At 36.1% G+C, this 19,604-nt stretch overlaps 1 protein-coding gene and 1 pseudogene across 2 annotated transcripts; both read left to right on the plus strand.

Moving 5' to 3' along the window:
* The first annotated feature begins 790 nt into the window (after positions 1-790).
* Positions 791-5,070, plus strand: LOC132175175 (cysteine-rich receptor-like protein kinase 29; annotated as a pseudogene).
* A 1,866-nt stretch (positions 5,071-6,936) lies between these two features.
* Positions 6,937-18,316, plus strand: LOC132182997 (plant UBX domain-containing protein 11). 2 transcript variants are annotated; one of them, XM_059596391.1, is made up of 10 exons: positions 6,937-7,006; positions 9,832-9,931; positions 10,196-10,248; positions 10,357-10,438; positions 13,429-13,494; positions 13,603-13,670; positions 14,511-14,726; positions 14,823-15,342; positions 16,151-16,420; positions 17,691-18,316. In XM_059596391.1, the coding sequence occupies exons 2-10, from the start codon at positions 9,832-9,834 to the stop codon at positions 17,933-17,935; spliced, it is 1,620 nt and encodes a 539-aa protein (XP_059452374.1). In that variant the 5' UTR covers positions 6,937-7,006; the 3' UTR covers positions 17,936-18,316. The 2 variants fall into 2 exon arrangements, with proteins under 2 accessions (XP_059452374.1, XP_059452367.1); XM_059596384.1 differs by lacking the exon at positions 6,937-7,006 and adding an exon at positions 7,092-7,273.
* The last annotated feature ends 1,288 nt before the right edge of the window (positions 18,317-19,604 follow it).

Below are 19,604 nucleotides of genomic sequence, written 5' to 3' on the forward strand. Positions count from 1 at the left end.
CCAGTTGGGCCTAGGGGTGGCTTCGGCCACCCCCGACCGGACACCCCTTAATTTTTAATTTTTTAATTTTTTAATTTTTTTTAAACTTGGGATGTGGGCATTTTGAAAAAAAAAAAAGAAAGTCAAAATGGTGGAATTGTAACAATTTGGAAGTTTGGGGGGTCAAGTGTCACTTTTTAAACATTGGAGGTTAAAGTGTAAATTGGTAAATAGTTCAATGGGGGAAAAATGTATTTTTTCCTTTATTTTTTCTGGCCTGAACAAGAGAATGTACATATAGTATACGTACATTAATTTAAATAAAAAGTTTGATTTCTTTTTAATTATTCTAAAAAAATCAAAATCTCTCTCTTTCTCTCTCTCGATCTCTCTCTCCAACACAAAGAAAAAGAAAGAAAGAAGGGCATCACTAATCTATTACTATCTTCATTTTAATAAGACCCCTATTTTCCCCCATTTTCCACTAGATAATACAAGGTGACCATTAAGTAATTTGGACCACGCACGTCATTTTGGAGACAATAAAGTTAATTTAGATTTTAGGAATTTCTTGCTCCACGTACAGTAGTGTCATATCATATAAACCCTTCTTAATTAATAGGGACGCGAAGGGGTCGTTTATAAAATTGAATGGCTTTTCTTAACCAAGAAAATGCATGTAAGCAACAATGGTTGAATTTTTTTAATTAGCTCAACAGTAGAGTTCCACCAACACAAAGTTTTTCAGTCACCCTTCTCCCTTAAAGCTTTCTTGGCCTAAATCTTACCGTTTTTATGAAAACACATCGCAATGGTTTCTTCAAGAGCACTCCAACTTCTGTCTGCAATTTGCTTGCTGAATATTGCTCAAGCCATTGCCTCGTCAGTCCTCCTACACCATTTATGTGTAGATAAGGGAGATACCTACAGCAGTGACGTCAACAGTACCTACAAGGCAAACCTCAATAACCTTCTCTCCTCTCTCTCCAACGCTGAAAATGCCTACAATTTCTACAATTCCTCTTATGGGGATAACCCCGACAAAGTATATGCAATTTCACTTTGTAGAGGAGATGTCAAGCCAGATGTTTGCCGTAGCTGTCTCAATGACTCCACAGTTCTTCTTACACGGCTTTGTCCCGACAAGAAGGAAGCAATAGCATGGTACGATGATTGCATGTTACGCTACTCAAACCACGACATATTTGGCGCCATGGAAAGTGGTCCTGTGTTCCATTTGAAGGGCGAAAACGTATCAGCCGATGCGGGTTGATTCAACCAGGATCTTAAGACCTTGTTGGATAGCCTCAGAGGTCGAGTGGCAGCAGGCGGCTCTCTCCGGAAGTTTGCGGTCGGAAACACAGCGGTGGTGCGGAACTTCCAAACGATATATTCACTTGTGCAGTGCACGCCCGATTTGTCTGAGCAAGATTGCAGCACTTGCTTGCGTGGGGCTATTGGAAATATTGCTTATTGTTGTGAAGGGAGGCTTGGTGGGATAGTTTATGGACCCAGCTGCAATCTTAGGTTTGATGTCTACCGCTTCTATGACTCCTCAGCTGATGAGCCACCACCGTTGCCACCAACAGCACAACCAGCATCTGCTCCGCCATCGACCAATACCAAAGGTATCTGAGTCCGTATAATTAAAAAGTAAAGCTATTTAATAAGCTGTTATATGATTACTATATAACTCAGATAACGTGACAATTAAAATCAACAATTAAATAAAGTTATAATCAGTTTTATAACTTTACTTGCATAATTCGTTAAGTTCAAAATGTTTTAAGGTGAATAAATTACTGGGTTTTGCAGGAAAGAAGAGTAACAAATCTCGAACATCCATCATTATAGTTCTGGTTCTGGTGGTACTAATCATCTCCATTTGCATCTATTTGAGACTGAGGAAGCCAAGGGAGAAACTAGAAAGTAAGAAAAGAAATTCGTTTATTGTACTAGTTGTTACCAAAAAGTTAGAACTTGAATTGTTGCTTATTGCAAAGGAAGTAACAAAATTAGAAAATATTTGCCATAGTGATATGGATGTGCTTCCTCAAGTACTAGGGTCTAGGTGATACTTCTAGGAATAAGATTTCACCGATATCATGAGGGTAATTTGTTTGTGGTTGATGTGGTAGTATATATCATGTGAACTGCTATGTTAATTTGTAAGGAATTTTGTAGAAAAAGTTGTAATTCTCCAAGCTAATTAGCATGTATTCTATATTGTGTTGATCCTCTTTTAATAATTAATACACTTATAATTTGGACAACCTTTGACTTCTTCCTAGACAAAGCTGTGGATGAGGATGAGATTAGAGGTGCAGAATCCTTGCAATTTGACTTTGACACCATTATAGCTGCAACCGAAAACTTTTCTGATGCAAATAAGCTTGGACAAGGTGAATTTGGTGTTGTTTACAAGGTAATGTCCGTGACATTCTATTTTTTTTTTTTTAAGTATATCAAGTATCCCAAAAACATGTTAAATACAAAACTTAGAATTGCCCAAGGCTTAAATAAGTTTTATTCTAATACATATATTTTCAGGGAATACTTTCTAATGGAGAAGTTATAGCTGTGAAAAGATTGTCGAGAGATTCTAGACAAGGAGATCTAAAATTTAAGAATGAAGTCCTCTTAATAGCCAAGCTTCAACACCGGAATTTAGTGAGGCTCCTAGGCTTCTGCTTGGAAGGAAACGAAAGACTTTTAATTTATGAGTATGTGACAAATACAAGCCTTGATCACTTCATTTTTGGTAGGTTTGCCCTTTTACTTTTGTTTAGTTTTATGTTTGTCAGCAAATTTAGTGTCCAAACTTGTTGTGTTGTAAGTCTAGGTTTAAGGTCTAAGTTGGCTCTTAAATTGAAGTCCAAAACTTGGTTAAAAGTGAAGATCATAAGAGGCCGTTTGCAACCTCGATTAAATGGCATTCGAATGAGGCAATTTTACAAGGTTTAGAAAATTCAAGGCATGCGCAGAATGCCTTTATCGCAAGCCCATTCGAAAGGCGTTTGAATGAGATCATCATGGCACTTTAAGAATCGAGTTCCAAGTTTGAACAATGCTGAATTTACAATGTCTCAAAAACGGTCATTGAATGCTTCAATCACACTCATGTAGGAAGTAGGTTCGAATACAATGATGTTAAGTCAAATCCTAGGCATTTGATCACAATGATGTTCGAACCGTTTTGAACACTGCATGCGATAAGTTGTTCGAATGTGACTTACTCCCATTCGAATGCAATAGCCTCATGATCTACGACTTTCACAAGACCTAGAGCCTATTTTTCATTGCTCTTGAAGAAGTTCCTAAACATCTTTAGGTCTTATACAATTTTTTTTCTTGTCTTTGATTTTCATCAATCAAAACACAGAAAAACCTTCAATCACTAGAGTTTTAGGTTGTAGCAAACAATGTTAATTTGTTCGTAAATGTGATTCCTGTAGAAGAAGGCTATAATTTATGGAACTACTGTGGTGGGATGTGAGTGGATCGTTTGTCGTGTTTACAAATTGAGTCTTGGGAATTATAAATGTTTTGCAAGTAAAATCATTCGGTAACATAAATCTTATATAGTGGATGCATTTGGAGTTGACTAGCCCGCATAGTGGTTTTACTTTTGAAAGGTTCTTCAAATGTTTCCACTTCGTTACAAAATATGTGTGTAAATTTTCTTTTATGCTTGTTTTGATTTTGGTTTTGACATCTATGGTATTTGACTTTAAAGTTAAATCAGTTTTGTCAATGTGATTAATAATAACTTGGGGTCTAAATTAAAAAAATTTAAGTTTAATTTTCATGTTGCTTCCATAGTTATTAATTTTAAGGTTCCATGTTGTTAAAAGGATAGATCTTCGACATTTTTTATTTCAATATGATCACAAATTTGGTTGAATGCATAGATCCAATCAAACGCGTACTTTTGGATTGAGAGAGGCGCTACAAAATCATAAAAGGCATTGCTCAAGGGCTTCTTTACCTTTATGAAGATTCTCAACTCCGTATTATTCATCGTGATCTTAGAGCTAATAACATCTTGCTAGATGCAGAAATGAACTCCAAAATTTCAAATTTTGGCATGACAAGATTGTTTACACTTGATCAAACTCAAGGCAATGCAAGTAGAATTATGGGGACCTAGTAAGTATCCTTGTAGCTAGAGCTAAATTTTATTTATTTTGTACCATAAAAACAATAATAGAATCCTAACAATTGTTCTTTAATATGATTGTGAATATGTAGTGGATATATGGCTCAGAATATGCAATGCATGGGAAACTCTCAATTAAGTCCGATGTCTTTAGTTTTGGTGTGTTAATCCTAGAGATGGTGACTAGGCAAAAAAAATAGTCGCTGCCGGACTGGAAAAAATAAAGAGGACCATCTAACCTATGTAAGTACGTGTTAGAGTGTGTTTAATACTGTGATTTCGCATATCAAAGTTACAATTTGAAACCAAATTATAAATGTATCGTTTAAGAATGCGTTTTTAAAAAATTGTGATTTGAAAGGGTAGAAAAATTTGCATTTTCAAATCAAGGCAATGGGGTGTATTTTTTAAAATGCATTATTTTAAATGCTAAACTATGATTTTACTAAATACTTAACTATATTTTTAAAAATTGCATTTTAAATTCACTATTCTTAAATCGCAAATTTTAAAATCGCAAATCCAAACAAACGCTTGCATTAACTAGTATAGTGTTCTCCATAATATTGTGTGTGCCCATTTAAACTATCTTGTAGACGTTAAAAAACTGGAGGGAAGGGACAACTTCAAATCTCGTTGATCCCACATTGAAGACCGGTCCGAAAACTGAAATAATGAGATGCTTCCACATAGGATTATTGTGTGTTCAAGAAAGTGAAGTTGACAGACCAACCATGGCTTCAGTCATTCGTATGCTTAATAGCTACTCCACCACCCTGCCGGTACCCTCACCACCGGCAATTTTCATGAACAACAGCATTGAATCAGACGTGTCCTTCCAATGGGAGCATTATTTTGGGATAGCAGAGGCAGATTCAGGTCAATTATCCCAAAACTCAGCAAGCTTCAAGTACTGGCGGACTAATGTTTGATGATTTTGAGATGTAATACTATTATTGTTCGTAGTTCTTTTTCTTTAAGCTTTTTAATTAATTAAACACGGTATGTTTGAGTTACCACTAATGATATATTATATTAGTGAGCCAAGAAAGTTATCTCAATCAGATCGACTCGTTAATCGGATCCATCCATAGCGTTTAGGCATTTAGTAATTAATTAATTTAATTTAAAATAACAAATATGGAATAAATAAATCAATATTGCATAGTTAAACAAAGAGAAATGCTAGGTTGCCAAAAAAAAAAATCAAAATTAGTTTTCAAATGATGTGTTATCATCTCATGTGATATATTATTTTAGTAAATAGAGGCATAGGGTGATAAGATTAATACATTATTTGGGAACGATTTTAGCATTTCTTTAAAACGATGATCAAAAGGCGGTTGTTGCTATTTCTACAAGTGTAATAAGCAAATAGTCTCTAAAAATAGTTCGTATGCGAGCAAGATTAATATGGAAATTCTTATAAAAAAATAAGAGTAATGCTATAAAAGCTCACACTTCTTACTCTCTTAAGAGGTTTTTCAAACTACCATTGGATTTGGGATGGAAGTTTATTAGAAATTGTAAATTCTTTTATTGTTAGGAATGAAATTATATAATCCATATGAAATGCTTAAACTTTTTGAGGCGTGTGCATTGTGAGTCGCTTGCAATTAGTGAGTCGGTGTCCAACAAATCTATTAGCCTTGCAACTCATTTGATCGTTAAAGCAAAGGCTAAAATATTTTAAGTCAAAAACACAAAGAAAGGATAACCGATTTGCTAAATAAGAATTCCAGTATTCTCATAATTAGTCTCTATTTTCTTTGGATTGGTAGAGTTTTCTCTTCTCTATATATGAATTACCTTTCTCCTTCAATATTGAGTTTTTCCTTACCTGATCGTTGTCAGAATAATCATAGTTACCATGCTTCCTATGAGACTGTCTAAAAGTCTAAAACAACTTATGGAGGTAGGTTAGTCACCTAGAAGAGCTAATGATCAGAGTGTTTGATCACCCACATTAAGAGCTAAAGGGTGGTGGTCGATTATCCCAACGCAACTTGGGTATGGGTATGCTAAGGATGTATGGAAGTTTCAATGTATCATGTTAGGGCCCTATGGGCATAGCAACATATTTGATATTACCAACATGAAAACATTAATAAAAGGTCAAATTTATATACCACCAAGGGTGTAGTCTAGTGGCATCTGGATTCTGGGTTGTATTAGTGGCGACTAGATCTCAAGGTCGAATTTCACAATAGAAAGTGTTTGGGGTTATTGCCTTGTCTATTTCTTGGGTGTTGTTGCTAGAATACTCTTTGAGGGATTGGTATTAAGTTATGACTCGATTGATTTTGAGGGAGTACTTACTGTTTTCACTGTTTAAACCCTTTATGAGTGATGCCCAACAAACATGTGCTACTATGATCACGCTCAGATAGAGTAGTCACTCTGATTGTCCCCTTCTGCCTTTTTTAATAAAAAAAAAAATGTCAACTTTATTTGTTGCTATGGATGCAACTTATGATATATGCATAGCAACAGCGCGAATTTTTATTCTTTCATAATAGAAATGTTATGTAATTCATTCCACATAGGTTAATGGTGTGTATTTAATTATTTTTTTAAATAACTAAAATAAAAATTCACTGAAAACACGTCAGATTAACCAATACAAAATAAATATAAAAATCTAGTTCCGGATCTTCCTCCCATTTACTCAAAAAAAAAAAAATAATAATAATAATAATAATAATAAGTGCCATTTTTGAACTAAAGACGTGGCACGATCATAGCGGTTCAGGTTACTTTCTTTGGTCGATTACATCTCTCTCTCTCGCTTGCTCACTCGTTTTAACCCATTTGGTAACGCGTAATTGCAGAGAGTCTTCTCCGAGCGGCCTACACTCAACTCTCAAGGTACAAAGTGCTTTATTCGTTTTCTTTTTACCTATTCAATGTTTGGCTCTTGAGAAAGCTAAGGAAAGAAAAAGAGAATGGAAACGAAACTTCGAAGCGAGTATTGAAAAGCCTACTTCAATTCAGCCTAATATATACATATATGGCTCGGAAGTTTTAAATTGGAGTTTTTTTCCTTCTCCTGTATTTTCTCTGCGGCCAAACACAGTTTGGGGTTTATACTTTATAGTTTAGGGGTTATTGTTTCCAATACTTCCGTTTGTATAGGTACGTCTTGTCGTTTTCTATTTTTCGTTATTTCTAATTTTTCTTTGCCATTAGTTGCAAGTTGATTATATGTGATTTAAAATTGGATTTGCATAGAGACGCATATTTTTTTTGGAATCTTTGGATTAAATTCGATTCATTGGTGAGAGTTGCATTATCCTCCCCAATTGGTGGGCAATATTTTTTAATTAAGTCACTGAAAGTTTTGGAAAAATGATGGAAAATCCGGCGGAAGTTGAAGGAAAATTAAACTTTTGCCCTGGCTGAAAAATGAGTACGAATCATAGACAAGAAAGGAAAAATGATCATGTACTTTGAATTTTATGATATGAGGGGTTATATGTGCTTTACTTTAGGCACCTATATATATTGAGTTGAAGTTTGTGATGGTTGAATTTTTACGAATCTGAAATATCTTTTGTGCTCCATTCAAGGCCCGTATTGTAGCAGCATCGCTTGTCTGTTTTAATAATTTTATTTTCCTTCCATCTTTACGTAAAAGTTAGTTACGCACAACCTTGCAAGCATTGGTTAATTTTATTTTCCAATTTGTTACCAAAAGTTGTAATGTTTTTAATTTAAGCACTTAATTTATTTAGTGCATTTACTTATCAAAAGTTTATTTAGTGCATTCAATAATGCATGATAGTTGGACACTTAGTTGATACAAATTTCAAAATCCATTCAATCACCTACAATTTGTTGTGAATGCTAAATGCTGAACATGCACATAGAGTTTTAATCATTTTATTAAATCTTTTAGGTGAGACTCTTCCTCAGAAGTAAATTGTGTTCCTTTTGTCACATATGCAATGAGCAATACTATAGTAAATGTCGCTTACACTATCAATGTTATTGCTACTACCACTACCTTAAATGATGTCAATGTTGACTCCACGGCCAGAATGATAATGACTCAATGTCACCACCATGATAGACAGTTATACTAATCCTATTGTTGTCGCCAACAGCACTGCTGCTATTGCTCCCATGAAATTGTTGCTGCTTGCAGTTCCACTAATACCATGATTGGTACCAACTCATGTTGTCATAACTTTTAAGACAGTCACATCACTATCATCAATAATCCCTGAATTATTCATAAACAACACCCCTACAGTCACTAAAGTTGGAACTAGCTGCTACCGATGCCATCAATCAAAAAAATAAGAAATGAAAGATGGATTTTCATATTTTCAGACATATCAGTATCACCCTGGTAGGGAGTGTTTATAATATCTTGGCGAAAGTTCTTGCTAATAGATTGAAGCAAGTGTTGGGAGTGCTTATTTCAAACAGCCAGAATGCATTTATTGAGGGGAGACAAATTGTAGACTCAGTACTTATAGCCAACGATGCTTGGACAGCAGGATGAGATCGGGTATTCCTGGTTTTTTGTGCAAACTAGACTTGAAGAAGGCTTATGACCACGTCATCTGGGACTTCCTCTCTTATCTATTGAGGCGTAGTGGGTTTGGCTCTAAATGAAGGAGGTGGATTTCTACATGTATTTCAACGGCCTGCTTTTCTATCCTGATCAACAGTGGCCCATATGGCTTCTTCGGAAGTACTCGGGGCCTTCGCCAAAAGGACCCTCTCTCACCCCTTCTCTTTGTGATAGTCATGGATGCTCTTAGTAGGATGCTATCTAGAGTGATGGTTGGGGTTTTGTTATTAGGTTTGTTTGCCAAGCTAGAGCTGGCTCGCAAGTTTGACAAGCACCTTCCAAGTTGCGCTCAAGCTGGAAATTTGAGGGTTAGTTCGAGCTTGAGCTCTGCACAATTTCATTCCAAGTGAGCCTGAACAGTGCAAAGCTTGGGTCGGCTTTATTTGTTTGTACCCATACCTAATTCTATAACTAACATGCAAGTTATATACTAAATGGGAGCACAAAATTAAATTTATGTGTTCAGCCATGTCAGAAACCAAAAAGAAAAAAAGAACAGTAAATATTTCTTTTGGTTGATTTATATGGGTGGACATTTGAGCCACTTTAACTTAAAGCTAGGTTCAATCTTGTTTGGGATATGCCTTACAGAGGACATTTCAGTGGTTCAGTACTAATCTTACTAAGTTGGAAAATATAGATGTTCTTGATTGAGCATGGTGGAAAATGAGCATGTTTGAATTTGTCGTGGTGTCTCTATCTAGTGAGCTGTTTTGTTAATTTTTACTGTGGTTCATTGACTTGATGGTTCCCTTTTAGATGAGTTGGGTAGCTGTCAATGTTTCTCTTCCTAGGTTAGTTACAAGTCTCCTTTGTCCTATAACCTTTTCTCTAGTCTGTAGTCATAAGCATTGAGTTTCCCAACCTATAGCTTTGCGTCTCTCTCTCTCTTCAAATGTTGCATTTGATACAGGTTTGGTTTCTTTTCTCATTTTACAACTACCTAACGATTTTAATGTTAAATAACTTTGGGAATTTAGCATTGATTTAAACTCCATCCTTGTAATGTGCCCTTTGAACTGGTTGCTACTTCTATCTGTGCGTTATGTGAAGCTAGCAAGAGCCTATGGACATTTTTGGTATCTTTAATATTTTTCCTTTATGCGAACAGATGGAACAGTCTCTCTCCTTGCTTTCATTTAAGGGTTCTATTACTGAAGCAATTATAGAAGCCAAAAGGCAGAAGAAACTCTTTGTCGTCTATATTTCGGGTAAACACTTCTTTCATATGATTTCTATAGTTTTGCTTTTACGGAGTTTCCTATCAGCGGGCGTAAGGTGGGTATAGGTGGTACTCAATTTATTTGAAGTGTTGTGCTCTGGTGATACATTGAATAGTCTTCATTGCAAGAGCTTTTTGTTTTATGTACAGGAGCTTTTCGTTGTATGTACATTTGAAGTGTCGTGCTCTGGTGATACTTAACTCTTTTTCTCTTTATTGAGGTTAAGTTGATTTGGTGGGTTAATGTTTTCAGGTGAAGATGCAGAGTCTTGTCGTTTGGAAGAATCCACATGGACTAATTCAAATGTTCGCTTTCTTCCCTTTTCTTATTGATTTTTAGTTGGTCAGGGTTTTCCTTTAATTCATTTCATATGCACTCCATCTATGTTTCTTACTTTCAAAAGCTGCATTCAGGTGGCAGAGTCTCTATCAAAGTATTGTATTCTACTGCATATTCCTGGAGGGAGCACCGATGCTGCATACTTTTCTGCATTATGTATCCTGCTTGATGATGGCAAATCTTACTTTCCTTGAAAGCTACGCTTTTGAGCTTATTTCCATTCTTCAAAAAAGACATTAAACATGATAATCTGACATTGAGCTACCAGAATAATATATATTTAGAACCCAAGTTTTTAAGAATGTTATCATGGTTTTTTGGTTGAATTTTAGGTGCAATTTCATTTTTAAGACAACCGGGTACTCACAATCCGTTGCTACGACGTGCATCTTGACTGATTTTCAGTTCAATTTGCTGTTAAATAAGATTCACTTAGAGATGTGGAGCATCCAGTCTTTCAAATTTTCATGACTATTGGCACATCGCGTGGAGTAGGTGGGAACCATGTCCAAAGTATTTCAAGTATATGAATGATATCTTTGATGAAACACCATACATCATACAATTCTATTCTAAGTGTTGTTATGAACAAGAAATGGCACCTCTACACATTATCTATCTTGGAAATTAGATTATTTATTTATTATTATTATTATTATTTTGTGTACTTTGGTCCATCTTTACCTGCAGGCAGTATTTAAAATATTTGCTCTTTCAGGTAAGATGGTCACCAAATACTAGTATTGCAAAAGTACTAGCTGAGCTCAAATTTTAAAATTGGTATGGTTTGCATGAATTCACTTGCTTTCTTTTATCTGTTAAACAAACTGTTCTTGGTTTTGACTCTTAAGTCTCCAGAAAGTTTTATTTTATCTTTTGTGGCAGATGAGCATTTCCAAAATTTCAAAATCATTTCTATTACTTGCAAAGAAAAGAGAAAGAAAAAAGCATTTCATTAATATGTTCTAATTACAACAATCATTTCATTGTGTTAAGTTATATGACGTTTAAGTAGCTTCATGGTTCTCATCTTTTTGGGGCAAAAGTAGGAATTTAGTCTAGGGGAATTGGATTGAACTAGAATTTTTTTTTTCCCCTTGAAATATTCCACCTTTTGTTCACAGATGATACACTTATAATGTGTGATGCAGGTTGTGATCAAATCCATAGTTTGGGTCACATTCTCCTATGTTTCGAGGCCATTTCAGGCTTGAAGGTCAACCTTCGAAAATTTGAGTTAGTCGCAGTAGGGGAGGTACCGCATAAGGAAGAGCTGGCCAATATTCTTAGTTGTAGCATTTCTTCTCTTCCCTCGAAATATTTGGGTCTCCCTCCGGGTGCTTCTTTTAAATCAAAGACTATTTGGGATGGGATAGTCGAGAAAATGGAAAAAAAAGGTTGGCTAGTTGGTACTTGGAAGAAGATCTACTTGTCTAAGGGAGGGTGCCTTTTGCTCATCAAGACTATGTTACCCAGTCTACCTATGTACTTCTTATCCCTCTTCCCATTACCAACGGGCGTTGCTAGGAGATTGGAGCATCGTCAAAGAGATTTTCTTTGGGATGGACCAAGCACGGAGTCCAAGTTTCACCTGGTGAATTGGAAGACTATTTGCTCCCCAATCCCTACAGGTTGGGAGTAAAAACTCTCATGTTGTTCCTTAAAGCTCTTCTCTTAGTAAATGGTTATGGAAATTCGTGGAAGAGGATAAATCTTTGTGGACAGAGATGATTGTTGAGAAGTATGGGGTCCAAAGAGGGAATTGGTGTTCAAAGGAAGCTTGAGGGCCTTACGGTATCTTTGGAGGAATATTAGAAACGGCTGGGGTTTTTCTTTAATCTTGTCTCCTTCAAGGTTGGGGACGGATGCCGCGTTTGCTTTGGGCATGACGCATGGTGTGTATAAGTGGCTCAAAATTACTCTTTCCTATAACTTTTATTCAATAGCCAGTAACAAAGAGGCCTTGGTGTCAGACTATTTGGATCCCTCCAACTCTTCTATCCATTGGAATTTGAGTTTCATTAAGGTAGTCCAGGATTGGGAGTTGGAATCTCTTGACTCCTTTCTCAATCTATTATACTTCTCAAAAACCCATTTGGGGGAGGTGGATATAATGTTGTGGACCCCAGCTCACAGTCATGGTTTCGAAGAGAGGAGCTATTACAAAATGTTACAGACTGGAGAGCAGTGTTCGGTCCAAGGTTGAGGCCCCTCCCTGCATTGCTTTCTTCTTATAGACGACCACAAAGGGTAGAATCCTCACCGTTGATAATCTTAGAAGGCAAGTTTTCTCTATTGTAAACAGGTGTTGCCTATGAAAAAAGAATAAGGAGACTGTAAATCACCTTCTTATTTACTGCGAGTACACCAGAGCACTTGGTTCTCAACTTATTTGGGGTTTCGTGGGCTATGCCTAGCAACATCGTAGAGATGCTTCATTGTTGGAAGATTCAAGTGTAGGAGCATCCCAAAGAGGCCATCTAGGAAGTTAGTCTTGCTTTCTTAATGTGGAGTATTTGGAGAGAAAACAAATAGGCATTTCTTTGAGGAATCTGAGTCCAACGTGCTTTCTTTAAAATCCTCTTTTTTGAGATCTCTTTTTGATTGGGTTGTTGTATATGTTCCTAACTTCTCCTCATCGAATCTAGTGGATCTAGTTAATTTTTTAGATTTTAGAGCCTTTAGGGTGATTGGCTCTCTTCTATACTTTTTGTGTATGAGGGCTTTGCCCTTTTTTTTATAGGTAATATCAAGAAAGCTTTATAGAAAGCGTACGCGCCCCAAGCATACAGGAAGTATACAAAAGGACACAAAAAGCAAAAAGAACAAAAACACAAAAAACAGGAAAGAACAAGGAGAAGTTGAGGGTTTTGCCCTTTTCTTTCAATAAAATTATTATTCTTACTCTTTTTTGGGCCGGGGGGGGCTCCTTTTCAGTGGTTGGTTTGTTCCATCAAAGAGTTAGTAGTTCTCTTTTGTGTGCATTGCAATATGTGTCATCTTAATGCCAGTGCTGTCATTGTTTTATTTTACCTGGTAAAATATCTTTTTAAGCTTTGTCTAACATTTTTTTTTTTTTTTTTTTTGATAAGTCTTAACATTTTTTTATAAAACCAAGCACATATCCTTGACTCAAGCTGTTACAGACCCACAGAAATCTGTTCCTTCTATTACAGCTATAGGATTTCATGGTGTACAAGTTTGGCAAAATGGTATGTTGTTCATATTTAAATTGGAAACTCTGTTTCAGGCTAGCATCTAGGACAACACATAACCATGTAGTTAATTTTTGGTTATTCCCTTTGTGAATAACTTTACAGACGGATTTGTCAGTGCTGAAGATCTAGCATCCAGTTTAGAGAAGGCATGGTTGAGTCTGCATATCCAGGTATATAGTTGTTCATTTTAATCATCATTAGTCAGCACTTGCAAATGCCTATTTTCTTCTGTTATGGTCCCACTGCTCCCAATCCTTGGGCTACCATGTTGATGAGTGGCCATGTTTGAGGAGCAGATCTCCATTTGACTGGGTTCTAAGTTGTGGAAAAAGCAATGGAAAAGATTTAAACCCCTTAGTTGTCTACAATGCAGTCGCGTCTGCTTTAGTTTATGAGGAGATTGACTTTCCATCTAATGATGTGCCTTGTCATGCAATGCCCTCTCCTTGAATCACTGCCTTTTATAAGAAGATTGCTATACCCCTTTCAGGACCAACTAAAATATAACATATACTTTTACTTCACACTAATGACAAATCAACTAGAATATATGCTATCCATTTTACATGTCATGGAGCAGACCAAGGCTATGTTTGGCAAAGGAGTGGACTTAGGAAGTGGGCCGAAACTATAGCAGATTTAATTGATGTGAGAGAAAAAAGTAAGAATATTTTGTATAAAAAAGTGAAAAATTTTGTTTTGTAGTATTTTTTTATTTGAATAGTAATAAAAAGTGATTGATGTAATGTAAAAAATAAGAATGTTGGGGTTGATTTTTAGAAATAATTTTTTGGAATTTTGGGTCCAGTCCGGCCCACTCCTTTGCCAAACACAGCCCAAGTCATATGAAACCAATCTCATTCTTTTTTGTCTTAGTGCCAAATATGATACTCTAGCAATAATCACCCGTGAGAGGCCAGATGCCATTATTGGGCAGTTACAAGCCTAGGAACTTCCTTAGTTTCTTTTTATTAGAAACATGACAAGGTCATATATATTGTGGAGTGCAGGAAACAACTGCAACTTTCCTGACTGCGGCACTTGCTTCAAGGAATTCTGGAGCATCTACTTCTAGTTCTAATGCTGCCTCATCTAATGAACAAATTTCTTCAAGTATAGTTGTTCCATCACCTTCAACTGACGAGCATGTCCAATATGAAGAGGCTAAGCCAGCAGTAACCTCTGACGTAACCGAGGAAAAGAAAGGCCATGAATCCAAAGTTGAGGTAACTATAATAGGTAGTCATTGCCTCGTTGATCTTTTATATTCATTAACTGTTGCATGATATGCTTGTACTGTTTCATTCCATTTACATGGACAGGAGAAAGATACTGAAATGAATGAGAAGGCATCTTCAAGATCATATAACACCGGCAAGTTAAAGGGTGTTGTGGATGAACAGCCCACCTCATCCACTAAGGTACATAAAGGATCAGTTGATCCTTTAGTGGCCGGCATAGAAAAATCTAGAGCTGATCATAACTCTTCCAGTGTTGAAGATGGTTGTCCTGCTCCAGAAAAAATCAGTGGTCATCATTCAGGTGCTACTGGAGGAGGTGAGCAATTGGCTGGTACTGAAGTAAATGAAGCTGAGCAAGATGAAAAGGCTGAAGCTGTAAACCATATGCAGGCTTATGCATCTGATGGTTCTAAAAGAGATAATATGTCTAGTGATGTCCATTTAAATATACGATTGCCCACTGGTTTTAGCCTACAAGAGAAGTTTTCTGTGACAAGCACTTTGAGAATGGTGAAAGACTATGTTGATGAAAACCTACCAAGTGGCTTTGGCACTTACGATCTAGCCATTCCTTATCCCCGCAAATTATTCAGTCACCAAGGTATGAACATTGTTTGTTTTCTTTTTTCTTTTTCTTTGAAAAGAAGGCTAAAATGCATATTGGTCCTTTCAAGTTTAGAGTTTCTGCCAATTTGGGTCCTAGTATCTTTGATTTGGTCATTTTAATTCTTGAACCTGCACATCATGGTCAATGTGGCCCTTCTATCCGTTCTGTTAACTTTGTCCCTGTCAAATTTCGTCTAATGTCACGTGATGCTGCATAAAATTAAATGACATAGTTATGATGAAAATGATCATGAGGGAAAAAAAAAATAGAGAGAGGGAATGAGTGATCATCTGAGACCCCAGATCTGGTAATGGAGTGGGGCTGCCCCCTCCTCCTCCCTTGCAGGGGCAGGCGCCCACGGCCCAGGCCTGATCTTACCTGCCTCTACCAAAAGAAATGTGGGCTCCCATATCAATGGACACTTGATCATGATTTTATCATCTTCAATACTATTTTACTTGTTATTTATTAGATACTATGTTTTCAATAATTACAGTTAGCATGATCCGCATATTTTTCCTTTTGTGTTATCTACAATCTAGGACCCATGTGGGGAAATCTTCAGCTAGGATATGTTTCTGTGTGTGTTTATACATGATAGCATTTCAAAATGAAATTACTTCTATTTATGCTTAATCCACATTCCTTGTGGGAGTATGAGATGTCGCCTTGGTTATTGATGCTGTTTACTCACAAGACAGCATCAGGAATGATCTTTCTGTTCTATTGTTTTTAACATGTATGTTGACAGAAACACACCACAATTTGTATGTAAATGATTGATATATTCCATTTGCTACAGATTTGAGCAAATCATTGTCAGAGTTGGGCCTGCTTAATAGACAAGCACTGATAGTGGTTCCACATCAGAGAGGTGCAGGTAATTACAGAGGAGCATCTTCCTCCTCTGATCAAACAGATACTAACGTTGATTCTTCAGATGGAACTAATGGGGGATATTTTGCATACGTGAGGAGGATTTTATCTTACATGAATCCTTTCTCTTATCTGGGTGGTGGTGCCAGCTCATCAAGCTCTGAACAGGAATCTCAAAATGGCATATGGCAATATGGTGAGTTTCCTTACCTAACTGTACCAATTTTATGCGATTAGGTCTAGGATCTGGGTCGAGGAAGTTATTTATTGTATGTTAGTTTAAGCCACAAACAAGTAACTGCTATTTCCACAATTGCTTGTTTAATTTTGATTAAAAATATATTCCTGACAAACAATGGCCCACCGTTTAACAAAAAAATTTGAGTGAAATGTTGATGAGGAGGTGATGGAATGAACTATAGCAGCCAGTATGAACTAATTAGTTATTTATCAAACATACTGGTACAAATCCCCATTTTATATGGAGACCACTATTTAACAAAAATTTATGAATGAAATATAGATGAGGTGTGTGTGTGCACATACAGCCTATATTCCTAACAGTTTGTATAAAAATCTCTGAAAATGACATATTTCCTTTATGCCTAATGTGTGAGATATGTTTGTTTTGCTGCTATGACGGCTGTAGTTGCCTAGGGGTTGGATACTCTTCTCTTCTGTTGTTTCTTTTTCTTTTTGTTGGTTGAGAGATTTTTTTTTTTTGGTTGGAGAAGGGGGACAGTGAATGGTCTCAGGTTGGATGACTTGTAATAATTTGGTGCCCTTCCTATTGGTTGGTAGGTATTTGACTACATGGAATGAACTAGCTTCCTGCATCTACTAGTTATGTATTATCTTCTTCATTCTGCTGCTGGATGAGCAGAACGAAGAAGAAACCTTCTGCATTCTGATGTCTGGGGCCATTTCCCGTCCTTTCTCTCTCTGCTTACCCCCTTCTTTTCTCATAGGGAGTTAATTTAATTTAAAGCTTGTTTATGAATGATGATGTATTTCGTCAGTGAGAAGAGTTTGTTTGCTATATGGCTGGTTGGTGTTGCATTTTTGCAGTAATTAATAAATTGTGTTTCTTTATTGTTTGGAACCTTTTAAATTCCTTGTATTGAAGTGTGTTCCCTGAGTCCTTCGAAGTCTTTATTGGAATAGAAACTTTCTTGAGCATTGTTTATAGTAGTTGTCACTTCTCAGAGGATTTCTTTCCAGTAAAAATAGCAGTTTTTGCTTTTCGACAGAGGTGTAAAATCTTTTTTGTTCGTGGTTTTTTTTTTTCCTTGGTTTGTGTGTGGGGAAATACTTTCTATCTGTTTAGTCAAGACATTGGAGGAAAATTGTTGTGCAATATGCATTGGTGGCATTTGCATCCACCTGTTCTGTTCTCCTACCATATGCCTTAACCTACTATCAGAATAGCGTACTCTACTTACTTGATTGGCTTTTTGCTATTTTAGGTCCAAATCCTACACTTCAGAATAACATGACTGGAAGAGAGAGGCCCCAGTCCCACCACTCTTCAAACCAAAGCACCTCTGCAACTGGAAGAGATGATGGCAAGAAGAGGCAACCAACGACATCCCGTTTTGGGAGCAATATTCATACTCTAAAACATGATGAAGATGATGGCCGGTTCAATGACAGAAATTCCTTCTGGAATGGTAATTCTACACAATATGGTGGCGGCAACAATGACAAATAAGGTCTTAAGGTATACCCCCTCCTGCAACAGTTTGAGTTTTTTTTTTCCCTTTGCATTTGAGTTGCCAGCTTCATTGCCTGTTCTCCTAAACTATTAACTTAAAAACTTGAGTTTACTTTCAACACAGAAGATTGTAGATATTACCTACTAAAAAGGGGGCTAAATTTTTAGCATCTTATGTTGGATTTAATCTTGTGACTTTGCCGTGTAATATGTAGTAGCTCTTTTCTGCCCATATAGGAAGAATAAGCCCAATAATGTAATTGAAATGCTTCTTTCTAGCGCCACATTTGTATATAATTGTATTATTAAGAGGAGTAATGCTAAAAACCAGACCGCACTCTTGAAGCCAAATATATATTTTTCTGGATTTGTTTACTATGGAAGTTGTTTTTGTTGAGGATGACACAGATATTTTCATATGTCCTCCGTCCTTGCTTGGTTTGCTCATGAGCATGGAGTTCACTAAAAACATGAGCAAATTAGTTTCTTTAGTTTGCAATTTCAATTCAAATGGCTGTGAGCCGTGAGGAGGCCCCGGTATTTTGTGATGGAATAATGTAAGGCACACTTGAATGGGCTAGTCTAATATATAACCGATCTAATGGTGATTCATGTTTAACCCACATATGAAAGATGAAGGTTTGGGTTGTAATGAGCTTCACTGCATTGATAATTGCATATTTTCTACATTTTCTGTTGTTTGAAACAACACAACATAAGAGTATATTGATTGGAGATATTATTCCAAAGAGAATCCCCAGCACATTCATCGTGGCGTTTGGATCCTGAAATCTAATATTCTTTCTGGCATATACATTTCAGGAGTGTGATGTTTAGGAATCTAGATTTTCAGGAATGTGAATATCCCCATGTTTGGGAATGATTATCGGATTCCTAAGAATATGGGATTTTTTATGTTTGGTTTATTCTTAGTCATCCTATAAGAATTATGTATTCTTTTCAAAATATTCTTATGTACGTTTTGTCCAAATCTTCCTTACAATTTGCTATAGGATGCCTAAGAGTAAACCAAACATAAAAATCTCATATTCCTAGGAATCCGATAATCAAAATGTATTGTCCCATTGTCTTTTTGTTTTTTTGTTTTTTTTGTTTTTTTTTTTTTTTATCTATTACATTCTTTCAATATTTGTAAGAGTTTTTCAATAATCAAATTGAAAGTCGGGATGTGCATTCTCGTTTTTTTTATTAAAAAAAAAAAAATCACATTTCCAAGTCAAGGGAATGTGGATTTCCTCCTCTCTAGAAGGGAGTCCACATTTATTTTGGAATGTGAATTACCTCCAGTTAAGTCCCAACAAATAAGGTAATCTTTTAGGAATCCTAAAAAATTACTTTTATCCAAATGCCACATGAGTTTTCGTGCTATTTAAAATTAAATTAATTATTACCTGACATTTAAATATGGCTTTTAACCCCTTAAGTCGCTCATTCCATTTAAAACTATTTATGTGATATCAACGCCAATATTAATAGAGGAGTATGCTATAAGTCTTTTTAGAGTCATTTTAAATACAATGTGACTTTTAAAATAATTGTTGAATTTAAGATGTGATTTATTGACTTTTGATTTATTGATGATTTTAAAAGCTACATCACATTTGGGAGGACTCTAAGAGGATTCTAGGAAGACTTATAATATTAC

This window comes from Corylus avellana, chromosome ca1 (assembly GCF_901000735.1).
Source record: "Corylus avellana chromosome ca1, CavTom2PMs-1.0".
NCBI classification, from domain to species: Eukaryota; Viridiplantae; Streptophyta; class Magnoliopsida; order Fagales; family Betulaceae; genus Corylus; species Corylus avellana.